The sequence below is a fragment of the Polypterus senegalus genome, chromosome 3 (assembly GCF_016835505.1).
Source record: "Polypterus senegalus isolate Bchr_013 chromosome 3, ASM1683550v1, whole genome shotgun sequence".
NCBI classification, from domain to species: domain Eukaryota; kingdom Metazoa; phylum Chordata; class Cladistia; order Polypteriformes; family Polypteridae; genus Polypterus; species Polypterus senegalus.
The window spans coordinates 157,954,524-157,969,105 of NC_053156.1; the positions used below are offsets into that span (position 1 = coordinate 157,954,524).

Consider the following 14,582-nt stretch of genomic DNA (forward strand, 5'->3'; position numbering starts at 1 on the left):
TTCTAAAACTCATTCTTCAGGTGGAATGTAGCAAGCCCAGAATGAGTTCAATGTTGCTTTTCACACGGAGTAAACCAAGACTACGTGGGTCAGCAGACCCTAACCCTAACCCTACTTGCTAGACAACATTACTCTCAAGTCTGGCTTCAAATCATGCCTTTGACTCGATCAACACTTTCTTTGAGGGCCATTGGTCTGAATTTAAATGTGCCATGGGTGTAGATAACATGGACATAAAGATCATTGAGGTACACCCTTTCCAGTTCCTCCTCCCTATAAGATTTGGTGTTTAACCTTGAAGCAGACTGTGGACATTGGCATTACTAGTGACAGATCCCACAATGTATTTTTATTTGTATTCTACCAAAAATCAGAACAACTAGCCTGTTCTTATTGAGGAACTAGGTAATCTATTTTTTAAAAAGCCAAAAATGAATCAAAAGATAAATGAAACATAAAATGGTACAATCAGAACTCTGGACATGTACACTCATCACAAAGGCAACAAAAGTGCACTCTTTTTTTAGCAATTTATTACATGATTTACTTAACCAACCTGACATCCATTCTGGAATAAACCACTATGTATGGTTCAACCAATGTCTCTCAAATTAACAAATTTAATGTGATCATTAAATTTAGGTATTATAGTTTTCTTCTTCGAGAATGTTAAAGAAATTAATACACTTTAAACAGGTATTACAGCAGCATTACAAAATAAACTGCTCAGTATTACATTTTCGACCGGTAATCATTACAGTGATCATTCCTGTGCTCTTTCCAACAGTATAATCCAGAAGTAGAAATGGTTTTGCTAATCACGTCACCTTTTATTGTTGTTTATGCTGATTTATTAAATTCATTAAATGTCAAGGCAAACCGGCAAATTATTATTAAGGATTCAAAAATAATTTAAATCCGTATCTAGTATCTTCTAAGTGCAACGGAATGGCATTCAATAGACATTACTGAAGAAAGTCTGTTTTCTTTCATTGGGGATAGGCTTCTACAATCATTGCATGACCCTAAGAGAAAAAGAGAAATACAAATAAATGTCAAATCAATTTAACAATACTTATTCTATCTTGTAGTGCAGCACTTAAACGAGTTAACATATTGATTTCAATACTAAAAATCTTTTACATGTAAACTTTTTTTAAAAAGTTTTTATACAAAAGTCTTGATTTTGAAGGCTAGCAACTGTACTGGATAGCAAGGTACATCAATAAAATATTTTTGTAAATAAATAAATAAAGTTGCATGGGCGCATCATATTTCATTATGTTCTAAATATCAAGTGTACAGGGCTTAGTCACTAGCTTGTAAGTCTCTCGTCTCCTCATTCTCAACTGGCAATTGTGCTCCCATGTCACCCGACAGCACCCCGTGCCTCTCACAATACACATTTCTAATGCATTTCAATTACAATAGACAAAAAACCAAAAAAAAACCCTTTGTGATGGCAACACTTGTTCTGAAACTTTAGGAACACTGGTTATTTATAATAAAATTTGTCAAAAAAAGTCAAGGGATGTTATACTTAAATTATACTGTATAATGCGCTACTTAGGCCTCACCTGAAGTACTACTCACAGTTTGTGTCAACTTATTACTAAAAAGACATAGCACCACTAGAGAAAATCCAGAGAAGTGCAACTAGGCTGATTCTGGGATTAAGAAGTATGAGCGAACCTTTTCAGTTTAAGAAAAAATAATTATAAGGTGAAATGACCAAAGTGTTTCAAATTATGGAAGGAATTAGTATAGTGGATCCCAGCTGCTACTTAAAAACAAAACACAACACACACACGCACAGACTAAAACATGGAGACATGGTTGGAAACTTGTTAAGGGCAAATTTCACACAAATGTTAAAGTTTATCTTTGCACAAAGAACCACGGACACGGAATAAATTACCAAGTAGTGTGGTGGAGAGCAGGAGTCTCATTTATAAAACTCAATCCACACAAACAGCAACAATATGTATGCTAAAAAAAAATCTGATTCCAAATACCTGGCTTACACACATTTTTACACACTATAAATCACAATCGCCTTGTAACTATGTGTATGTGAGAGAACACCCACACCATATGAAAACTAGATGTAGTGCTTCACCTCTCAGTTAATGGCTTCCAACAGAACAGGCATGATGGAGTGAAGCTTGGCTGAGATATTCATGACCTGTTGACCATTTTCCTGAGAAGTGAAACATTTAGCTTATATAAACTGAAGAAAAACCAAAAACGTTTAACTGAAGTAAAATATGGTCTGAGATATGACTTATTATACATCATTTAGATAGTTTGGCTGAATTTCCCTGCTTAATCAAGGGTGTCCTCATTTCCCAGTTTCTCCAAAGTGTTGTGTACAAATTGGTCAGAGTTGTTGTAATTTACACATATTCGCCCTGTCAAGTTCTCTTTTATAAATCTCAACAGTTTCATGGGAATTTGCACACACTCATTTTGGTTCTCTTTTTGCACTTATGTAAGCTTTATAAATGAGGCCCCAGTTCTTCAGGGACCTAAAAATGGATTTGATATAATTTTGGACAATCTAGGTCAATAGAGTGGATGAGCCTGTTTGACAGGCTAAATGGCCAGTTTTCGTGACAGTTATTCTAATAAATGTACAGTATTTATTTTATATTTTTTCTTCCAATACATTGTTCTTTATAAACATACTCCTTTCCTTTCAAGTCACTACAATGTGTAATGCGCAAAGTAGTACCTGAACATTTTTTTCCTATTTTCTTTTAGATTCACATATGTGGGGGTGTCTGTCCCCTTGAGTGAATTCAGATAATAGATTTTCTCAATTAAGACATTTGTCTGAGGATGACAATAGCTGTCACGTAACTGTTTCATGATACAGAAAGTAAAGGGAGTACCCTGGTTAATTAGAATCTCATGTAGAATGTCAATGAGTGAACACTTCTAACACACCCTTAGCAACAGTCTAGGCATCAGCCTTTCACAAAGCTGCCACTTTGGGATATCTATTTGCATATTGAATCAGCATGAGTATATATGATAACCATTCTTATTCTTGGGAAGTGGACGAACAATGTCTAACCCAACTATCTCAAAAGGGACACCCAAAATAGGCATCTGAGAAATGGGAGCCATAGTGAGTCTATAAGTGGAAACAACATGACATTCGGGACAAGAAGAGAGGTGCTTTGCAAGGTAGCCAAGACCCGTGGAAATAGGGCATACCTCCTCCCAACTGAAAAAGGCCAGGGAGAAGAGTCTGATACGGCAGCCAAAACTTTAAAGTTCCTTCCTTTATATTTCAGTGCGAATAGTACTGTCTCATACTCTTTAACATCCCTATGAGCATAGTGAATGTTGCATCGGATGATGCAGAGATCACTACCAGAGTTCAACGGGGCCAGTACCTCACACGCTGCTAAACCAACCAAGACCTTAAAAAAAAAGGTTACCACTTCAGACAAGAATTTGGTCTCATAGCAGCAGACCTCGGCCAAGCTGCTCTCCAGGAACTGAGCACATGGGAGACAACACTCCCTAGCCAGATGTCCAGACTGGTCACAAAAAGCATCTGTGGTCAGTCCCAGCTGCTGAATTCACCAGACAGCACCATGGGGATGTGCTGTGTACAGGAGTAAGAGGCAGACTAGTGTGGGCCCTCTACTTTCACATGGCTTGGACTCTTTTTAATCTGCGGGTCAAATTCAACAGTTTTAACATCACTCCAAATCATCTCATCACAGAGGTCATCACTTATCCCAGACAACAAAGCATCAACAGCAAGCTTTTCCACAATGCACTCAATGTTGTCTCTATGGAATCAGCTTTGGATAAGGTCTACTAAATTCTGCATTGGTCCCTGGATAGGGCGATCCGGATTGATTTGCCATGGCCTGAACTTGCAAGCTCACAGCTGTATAAAGGAGGATTTGCAGCTTCAGGAAATCATAGACATCAAGTCCCTTGGGTGGAAGGTTTCACATGACCTGTAGGACCGTCCCAGTAAAAAAAATGGGCCAAGACAGCCACCCAGCCTCCCCCGTCCCTGTGCATGAACGTGGCCATGCGTTCAAAACAGAATAGGAAACATTCTGGGTCGTCTGAAGAAACCATCTTCACAAGCACATCTCTGGGATGGGTAAGGGCAGGAGCGCCTGCAGGGGCCTCATTGAGCTCTGGTGGAAAAGGAATGTTTAACACCAGTTGGGGAATCCATCTGTGCAAGACCTCACTTCTGGTACCACTTGCGATATGTGGGTCACAGACTTGCACAAGAGAGAAGTAGGTGAATTCAGGTTCCCCAAAAAATCAGTTTTATTTTTGTGAAGAAAAATTCTCAAAGAATTTATTCAAATGGTGCTTTGAATAAATTGAGCTGTCACTCAAACACACACAGCATACAAGCAGAGACTATGACGTGGTCCTGTATTCGCTCCCTCCACAAATCAAAGCAACAGATAGCCTTCCTGAACAATCGAGGAAACAGAAAGTGAGCACATGGCAGGTCAGCAGCCAGTTTTAAACGTTTTTGACATCAACCAGCAGGCTACAGCTGCATTATATGGGAAGTCTGCAAACTTACAGGTGCACCAACACTGGACAACCAATCCCTGCCTGCATTAAAGTGTCAATGCACGGTGCAGTCGGGGGATTGTCGGGGTCTCAATGCGAATCTGGCAATATACATTCTACCCTGTCATGCACAAGATGCAGAAAAGTGAACAAAGAAACACACTTCTACTGCCCTGATTGCAACATTGGGCTGTGTGTTGGTGACTGTTTCAAAACATGTCATATGAGTGATATGTACTAGATCTGCAACAGTACAGCACTGGACAGCAGACATATCTTTCTTACTGTATTTATGTTGACATTTACATATTTCTGTTACACGTAATAAAATTTTTTCTTGTTAAAAAAAATTCTAAATTTCTGCCTCATCTTTCTGTGGGTAAACATAACGCTAAGGAGGCTGCAGAACACAAGGGGCCTTTATTTCACATAATTTTACCATTGTTTTCCACTGTAAACCATTCTATCTTGAAAAGGATTGCAAACTTCTATTAGACATTTAAACTGAATATTATTTGCACCATGATAAATTCAAATCCTACTGTCTGTTAATGATCCTGTTTATACTACTGCAGAATACGTAAGCATTAACAGTTTAAATGAATTACATTTTTTTGTTGTTTACCAGGTCACAAATTAAGCAAGGTCTATGATTAATTACATAAAAATTACTTGAAATGCTAAATCTTGTTTGTTCAGTTTAGTGACTGGAACTTTTAACATTTTTAGAAAGAGTCTCATGAGAATGTAATGATGATACCATTACCTGTCCACCTGCAGCACAGGCTGCTACTAAAGCATACTGTCCTCCTTCCTTCTGCAGTCTGTGGGCAGCTGTTGTTACTAAACGACATCCAGTGGCAGCAAATGGATGGCCCAGAGACAATGAACCTCCCCAAGTATTAAACTTCTCCATTGGGGGTGCCCCAATCTGAAAAAATATACTTTTTGTGAACAACGACAAAATAAACAAACTTAATGTAATTTTTCCAATATATCAAGAATTAAGAACCATTATCTTTTGTTTCATTTAAGAAGTTCACATCATTTTCTGCTTAGACAATTCAATTGTTGATCAATGAACCACAAATAACCGTCACTTTTTCTTACAAAAAGAGATAATAATTAAAGGTATGATAGGTTAAACAGAATAACTTTCATATTTCCTAGATATGCACAAAACTACTGTTCTTTATTTCAGCTCAGAACATATGTAAAAAGCAACATCTCTTTTCTATTAAAGACAAACAGAAGTGACATCTAATGTTTACTGATTTTGGTAAAATAGAAAGTTAGATTATTTTTCATTATTGTTCAAATAAATTGCAGCACATAGGATAGGAACAGAAGTAAGAACAACACAGACGTGGATTATTTCCCTAGATGCATCTTGCAACTAAAGTCAGATTTAATTAAGACAATGCCTCTGAACATACAAATTAACCACAATGCCAATGTTGTTCATAGTTAAGGCTCTATTTGAAAGCATGCTCCTCCAGGCACAATTCTACATATTTATAAACAAGGCACAGATCAGCACATTCTGATACAAATTACATTTCATGGATTAATCTAGTCACGCTCCTTCTGGTATACCTGAAATAATCTACATGCAAAAGTTCTTATTTAAAAGTTGCACCTTTTCTTGTAGCAGAATAGCTAATCTTGATGCTCCCTAAATGAACATTTAACACTTCCTTGCAGTTAATCACTTGTTCAAAAAACTTTTATTATGTATTTTTAATCAAGTAGACCATTCTGTAATTTCAAACAAGCATATTTTCAGCAAAAAACAATATCAGATAATCTAATCACACTTTTAATGATGATAAATAGAAATCCAAATATATGTTTAGTAATATACGTATTATGAAAACAAAACAAAACAAAAAAAAAAAAACCACAGACACTACGTTGAAGATTACGCCTACAATGCACACTTTACCTTTGCTTTTTTGCCTACATAGGTCTGTGCAAACCAGTCTGACTCCATAGCTTTCATGTTAGCTAAGATCTGACCCTGTGTATATAAACATAAAAAAAATCCAATATTAGGTATAATTTATTCTTAGAATTACATTTTCAATATTAGCAACCTAACCTAAAAAATAAAAGTAACTTTAAATGAATCCTCATGAGACACTTAATGTTAAAGTATAATTCAAACAAGAATCAGATTTTATAAAATGCCTTCAATTACAAGATTGGCAGAGTCTTCTTCTTTAGTGGACTTTTCATCCTACACGCGCGTGTCTACTTACTCCCTTTATGCTGCTAAAAGCCAGCAAGCAGCTGATTTCGAAAGAGGTGGAGATGAGCAGTAGCAGCACTGGGGTGGTAGGAGTTTTAATTAAGATGTTCATGGATTTATATTTCTTTTTTTGTTGTTGTTTAAGGGTTTAGAAGTAATCTCAGTGAATGTATGAAATGTATGAAAATTAGTTTATATGCAGGAGTAACATGATGATAAGGGGATGGATCCCCCTCCTTTTCTGGAATTGTAAAAGTCCACTGGCTTTAGACGAGTGTGCCATTAATTCAGAAGTCAATGCTGAGGACAGGTATTGCTGTTGTTCAAACTGCAAAGTTTTTCTTTTGTGCTGTTGGCTGTTTTAAAGGTATGTTTTTCATCCTTGTTAATCCAGGGTGCCTCCTAGATTTTGGGAGGGCTTCAGTACTGGGGTGAGAGATAGCTTTTGGGTGCTACAGAGCCACTGTATCAATTATCAAAACTTTTATTCTTTCTATTCTTTTTTTTTGGTAGCTTTGGGCTATCTGCATTTTCATAGCCCTTACCTTTAGTTATTAATTGAGTTTGCCCTTTTTTGTATACATCTATTTTGTTTTTGCTTGACTGCTGCATATTTTTTTAACGGATTGTTTGCCTGTTAAAAGCACGTTTTTCTTGTTCTTATTTTCACCAACAAATACTGGATTATGACTCTCTCTACAGTAAACATTTATGACTGTGTTTTTAAAGTACTTTGTGCTTTATCTACGTTTTGGGGCAACTTGAGAGCCATCCGGCTATGAACTACCAGCGGGCACAGACATATACCAGTTTCAGTAACATTTTACATACACAGAAACATTTTTTTACCCAGTTATTGGCTGATAATAATATGTGAGTTGAATTGTATGCACCACAAATTTTTTTTAAGAAACAAAAAAAAAAAAAGAAAAGAAAAAAACAAACAACTTACTGCAAAAGCTTCATGAAACTCAAAAGCATCAATATCCCCCAAAGTCAGACCACTCTTTTCCAGAACTTTAGGAGTAGCATAGGTTGGGCTAAGAGTAAAGAATTACAATGTTTGTACAATTATAATAAAAATATTTAATAATAGTTACAAATGTCACATAAATAAAAAAAAAAAAAAAGTAAGCAGCCTGCTATCCCTTCCCCAACTGACACAGCTGAAGTTATCCCAGCTCGTCTTTTTATTTGGGTGTGAGGTGCCTAGAATTCTATAGGTTAAATAGCAGATCGTTTTTCGGAATACATGCATTTGATGTGTGTTCCATGTCTATAAAGATCCGGTTAAATGTTGGATGACAGGAAATGAGAGGCAAGAAATGTTGAACAGAAAATAAAACACAAACTTTTTCCATGTTATAATAATAATGATGTGAAGTGTATTATGTGTGAAGACTTCAGTCCAAATATCAAATAAAACACTTTCACAAACGGTATAACTAAACAAGGGTGCTTTTATTCAAGAATATAACCAAAGAAGAAGAAATCATTCAATTTACATGCTGCCGTCAATGAGTAAAAACCCAAGCCCATATATCAATTGACAAAAAGTTAATGTGTCTGCTTGGCTGGTGCAGAGAGGTAAGAACTGTGGTCTCATAATCAAAAGGTTATGGGATCAAGTCTGGGTATGCCTCGTTTTGAGTAGTGAGTTGCTATTCCATCCATTATCCAACCTGCTATACCCTAACTACAAGGTCCATTGTCGTTAAATGTAATATATCTCAAAGAAGTCAAAGTTTTGGATTGCGGCAGATCTGGAGACAAAGTGCATGTGCAATGCCACTCCTTATAAGATCCCAGTCGTCTCACGGGAGAAAGGACTTTCCGAGACTGTGGTCATAAAGTTTATGGAACCGTTTCTGTACAAAGGCAGATCCCTAACAACAGACAATTTCTTCACATCACTTTTCCTGGCTAACAGACTACTGCACCACAACACAACACTGCTTGGCATCATAAATAAAATGGGACAGAAACTTCCACCTGCAGCTAAAATCACTTTAGTATGCAAGCAATTCTCCATGCTAGTGTTAAGATCTGGCAGTGCCTTGCTGACAGTGTACGCACCCAAAAAGAAGAATCCTGTCTGCATTCTCAGTACCATGCATCATATGCAGAGTACAGGCAAGATCGGGGGGAAAAAAGATTTGTTCAAATGAGAACTCATGTTCAAATGGCAACGTTTTCATACACAGATGTGTGTGTGCATGCACAAGCGAGGCAGAGACAGATCGGATGTCATTCAAGTGGTAACTGGTATATAAAATAAACACATTTGCAACAGTATAACGAAACATCCATCCACCCATTCATTATCCAACCTGCTATATCCTAAACACAGGGTCACGGAGGTCTGCTGGAGCCAATCCCAGCCAACACAGGGCGCAAGGCAGGAAACAAACCCCGGTCAGGTCGCCAGCCCACCGCAGGGCACACACACACACACACACACTAGGGACAATTTAGAATCGGCAATTATTCAAGAACAAAGCTAAATAACAAAAAATTCAAGTGACAACAAGGTACATGACATGATTCAAAAGCATTTGTATGTCTGCTTATTTCCCTTCAGCGATTTCTTTTACAGTTAGGAAAAATTTACACCGGGCGCTACAGACTCAAATCAAATGTATGTTTTTATTATATATTAAAGTAATAATAATAATAGCAACTCACTACTCAAAATGAGGAACACCCGAACTCAAACCAGCAACCTTTTGGATATATAGTGCAGCAGTTCTTACTTCTGCACCATCCAAGAAGACATGAGACTTTCTGTCGGGTTTTTAACTCATTGACAGCAACAGGTAAATTGAACGATTTTCTTTCTTTGGTTATATTCTTGAATAAAAGCGTACATGTTTATTTAATATTTGGACTAAAGTCGTCACATCATTATTACTATAACATGGAAAAGGTTTCTGTTTTAGTTATGTGTTCAGCATTTCTTGCCTCACATTTCCTGTCATCCAACATTTACCCTGATCGTTGTAGACATGGAACATACATGAAATGTATGCATTCCATGTATTATTTATCGTATACAATTCAAGGTACCTCACACCCAGATAAACGGACTTGAGCCTGGAGAATTTGCGACTGACTTCAGCCGAGTCGGTGGGGGATGGGATTGGATGGAAGGAGTTTTAGTAACCATGCTTATTTTAAACACACAAGCTGAAATTTAATATATGAAGTACCTTGTAATAGTATTCAGACTCTACACTAGTTTGCACATTTTACTGATTACCAAATCCAACACAGAAACCCATTTATTCTTTTAATTTGACATTGTTTTAGGTTAGTAAAAATCTTAAGCAAGAAAAATGGAAACATTATTTATATACAATGTTGGATAAAGAACAAAAATTGCATTTCTGTTCTCTGATATTTTAATTTCAAAATTTGAGTATAGTAACTCTTATACAGTAAAATAAGATAACTACTGGTCAGAACTGATCTGAATACTTTTGCGAGATGCTGCATATTAAAAAGTAATTGTTCCATTTCCTGTAATTTAAAACTTACCCCAAAAGAAGCTGGTCTTTTGGATCCTGAGACACATATACAAAATCCCTGTGGGGGGAGTTAAGAAAACAGTTGATATAAATCATTTTTTTTAAACATTTTTAAAATTAAATTAAACAATTGTCATATATTACTGTATAATTATATTTATTTATATCATATTGGTCGAGTGCATTTTGAATTTACCAAATGCATTTTGAATTTAGTAATTCATGACATTTGGCTAAAATGTCACTATAGTAATTAGCCGCAAATATTTGATTAAATTCCGTACCTTAAATATGCTATTGGCTTATATCCCATTGCAACTGCTTTTTCCTCTGACATGATAAGAACTGCTGATGCACCATCAGTCTACCATTAGAAGCAAAAAAAAAAAAAAAAATCACACAAGGAAAAAAGGGCGTATCAATTGTAAACTTTGTGAACAAAATCCTACTTGTTCGTGAAACAAAGGTTCTACGATGATAATGAAGGTTTTGAAATTAAAAACACTAGAATACAAAACAGAGTATTTTGAAAATGAATAATATACACATATAATGAATGCTGAAATGTAAAAAACGTATGGGCCTTTAGGGAAAGAGCTGCTGTTCTTTTTGCTTTAATGCTCATATCCAATATTATCTACATTCAAAAGACCATTTTTCCATGAGGAGAAATGGTTTATGAATTTACTACATAGTGCAGTTAATTGGTCCCATAGATGAGATTATTGATTAAAAGTAAAGTTAGTGCTACAGCATTGTAACATTTTACATATATATTCAATAGTTATAAAAGTGAATATATTACATATACCATGTCTTCAGCATCATTAAGCATAGTATATTACTTTAGTAAAACTTAAAAGAAAATATCTAAAATAATCACTTACTAGAGACCATTCTATATTGAGGATGGGCAACAAGAAATGAACAAGTTAATTTATGAAAATACTGCCTTGGCGGTCTGATCCTCGGCTACACAAACTGGCTCTTGGGACGTGGAATGTCACCTCTCTGAAGGGGAAGGAGCCTGAGCTAGTGCGCGAGGTCAAGAGGTTCTGGCTAGATATAGTCGGACTCACCTCGACGCACAGCTTGGACTCTGGAACCAATCTCCTTGAGAGGGGCTGGACTCTCTACCACTCTGGAGTTGCCCCCAGTGAGAGCCGCCGAGCAGGTGTGGGCATACTTTTTGCCCCCCGACTTGGAGCCTGTGCATTGGGGTTTACCCCGGTGGACGAGAGGGTGGCCTCCCTCCGCCGGGTGGGGAAGGGTCCTGACTGTTGTTTGTGCATATCGCCAACAGCAGTTTGGAGTATCCACCCTTTTGGAGTCTCTGGAGGGGTTGCTAGAGGGCATACCTTCTGGGATTCCCTCGTTTTGCTGGGAGACTTCAATGCTCACGGGCAATGACAGTGAGACCTGGAAGGGCGTGATTGGGAGGAATGGCCCCCCTGATCTGAACCCGAGCGGTGTTTTGTTATTGGACTTCTGTGCTCGTCATGGATTGTCCATAACGAACACCATGTTCAAGCATAAGGGTGCTCATATGTGCACTTGGCACCAGGACACCCTAGGCCTCAGGTCGATGATCAACTTTGTGGTCGGTCGCCGGACTTGCGCCATATGTCTTGGACACTCGGGTGAAGAGAGGGGCGGAGCTGTCAACTGATCACCACCTGGTGGTGAGTTGGCTTCATGGTGGGGAAGATGCCGGTCAGACCTGGTAGGCCCAAACGTGTTGTGAGGGTCTGCTGGGAACGGCTGGCAGAGTCCCCTGTCAGAAGTAGCTTCAACTCCCACCTCCGCAGAACTTCAACCACGCCCCGAGGGAGGTGGGGACATTGAGTCGAATGGGCCATGTTCCGCGCTCTATTGTTGAGGCGGCTGACCGGAGCTGTGGCCGCAAGGTGGTCGGTGCCTGTGTGGCGGCAATCCCCAACCCGCTGGTGGACACCGTGGTGAGGGATGCCGTCAAGCTGAAGAAGGAGTCCTATAGGACTTTTTGTCCTGTGGGTCTCTGGAGGCAGCTGATAGGTACCGCAGGCCAAGCGAACGCTGCTTCGTTGTTGCTGAGGCAAAACTCGGGCATGGGAGGAGTTTGGAGAGGCCATGGAGAACGACTTTGGACGGCTTCGAGGAGATTCTGGTCCACCGTCCGGCGTCTCAGGAGGGGAAGCAGTGCAGTGTCAACACCGTATATGGTGGGGATGGTGCGCTGCTGACCTCACTTCGACGTGGGTCGGTGGGAGGAGTACTTCAAGACCTCCTCAATCCCACTAACATGCCTTCCACGAGGAAGCAGAGCCTGGGGACTCTGAGGTGGGCTCTCCCATCTCTGGGACTGAAGTCACCGAGGTGGTCAAAAACTCCTTGGTGGCAGGGCCCCGGGTGGATGAGATACGCCGAGTTCCTTAAGGCTCTGGATGTTGTAGGACTGTCTTGGTTGACACGCCTCTGCAACATCGCATGGACATCGGGACAGTGCCTCTGGATTGGCAGACCGGGGTGGTGGTCCCCTCTTTAAAAGGGGACCGGAGGGTGTGTTCCAACTATAGAGGGATCACACTCCTCAGCCTCCCTGGAAAAGTCTATTCGGGGTTCTGGAGAGGAGGGTCCGTCGGATAGTCAACCTCGGATTCAGGAGGAACAGTGTGGTTTTCCCCTGGTCGCGAACAGTGGACCAGCTCTTCACCCTTAGCAGAGTCCTGGAGGGTGCATGGGAGTTTGCCCGACCGGTCTACATGTGTTTTGTGGACTTGGAAAAGGCATTCGACCGTGTCCCTCGGGAATCCTGTGGGGGTGCTCGGGAGTATGGGGTACCGGACCCCTGATAAGAGCTGTTCGGTCTCTGTACAACCGTGTCAGAGCTTGGTCCGCATTGCCGCAGTAAGTCGAGCCCGCTTCCAGTGAGAGTTGGACTCCGCCAGGGCTGCCCTTTGTCACCGATTCTGTTCATAACTTTATGGACAGAATTTCTAGGCGCAGCCAGGGTGTTGAAGGGGTCCGTTTGGTGGACTCAGGATTGGGTCACTGCTTTTGCAGATGATGTTGTCCTGTTTGCTTCATCAGGCCGTGATCTTCAGCTCTCTCTGGATCGGTTCGCAGCTGAGTGTGAAGCGGCTGGGATGAGAATCAGCACCTCCAAATCCGAGAGCATGGTCCTCAGCCGGAAAAGGGTGGAGTGCCCTCTCAGGGTTGGGGGAGAGATCCTGCCCCAAGTGGAGGAGTTCAAGTATCTCGGGGTCTTGTTCACGAGTGAGGGAAGAATGGAGCGTGAGATCGACAGGCGGATCGGTGCGGCGTCCGCAGTGATGCGGGCTCTGCATCGGTCTGTCGTGGTGAAAAAGGAGCTGAGCCGTAAGGCAAAGCTCTCAATTTACCAGTCGATCTACGCTCCTACCCTCACCTATGGTCATGAGCTATGGGTAGTGACCGAAAGAACGAGATCGCGAATACAAGCGGCTGAAATGAGTTTCCTCCGCAGGGTGTCTGGGCTTTCCCTTAAAGATAGGGTGAGAAGCTCAGTCATCCGGGAGGGGCTCAGGGTAGAGCCGCTGCTCCTCCGCATCGAGAGGAGTCAGATGAGGTGGCTCGGCATCTGATCAGGATGCCTCCTGGACGCCTCCCTGGTGAGGTGTTCCGGGCACGTCCAACCGGGAGGAGGCCCCGGGGAAGACCCAGGACACGCTGAAGGGACTATGTCTCCCGGCTGGCCTGGGAACGCCTTGGGATTCTCCCGAAGAGCTGGAAGAAGTGGCGGGGAGAGGGAAGTCTGGGCCTCTCTGCTTAAGCTGCTGCCCCCGCGACCCGACCTCGGATAAGCGGAAGAGGATGGATGGATGGATGGACTTTCAGTACAGCTAAATTGTTTCTAAATATTGTGTGAACTATTAATGAAGGAGCTAGCAAAAAGGCCAATGTTATCAGGTTTTCACGCATTTAGGGCAGAAATTTCTACCCATAACATTCAAAGCAAATCATGGTACAATGATAATAAAATAATTATTTTTCTGTAAATGTATGTATGCTAATACCAATGATATAGATGAGTGTTATTTTAAACATGATCAAAGTTTTAAGTACTGAAGATAAAAACGTTGCTTACTACACACACACACACTATTTTCTTTCTCCTGGTTTAAGGTTTAATTTCCCCTTAAGTATAAATGAAGTATATCTAATCTAATACTAAAATGACATTTTAAATACATGTCTTTTATTAATACCAACTGTTA

At 40.2% G+C, this 14,582-nt stretch overlaps 1 protein-coding gene across 1 annotated transcript in view; it reads right to left on the minus strand.

Moving 5' to 3' along the window:
* Positions 1-511: 511 nt before the first annotated feature.
* The window catches only part of hadhb (hydroxyacyl-CoA dehydrogenase trifunctional multienzyme complex subunit beta), a 55,548-nt gene continuing 41,477 nt past the window's right edge, over positions 512-14,582 (minus strand). Inside the window, exons 11-16 of the mRNA XM_039748126.1 lie at positions 10,632-10,711; positions 10,358-10,405; positions 7,773-7,860; positions 6,515-6,589; positions 5,336-5,500; positions 512-1,025 (exon numbers count right to left, since the gene is read on the minus strand). Of these exons, the coding sequence (XP_039604060.1) occupies positions 990-1,025; positions 5,336-5,500; positions 6,515-6,589; positions 7,773-7,860; positions 10,358-10,405; positions 10,632-10,711 (492 nt within the window). The 3' untranslated portion in view covers positions 512-989. The remainder of the gene's footprint in view (positions 1,026-5,335; positions 5,501-6,514; positions 6,590-7,772; positions 7,861-10,357; positions 10,406-10,631; positions 10,712-14,582) is intronic.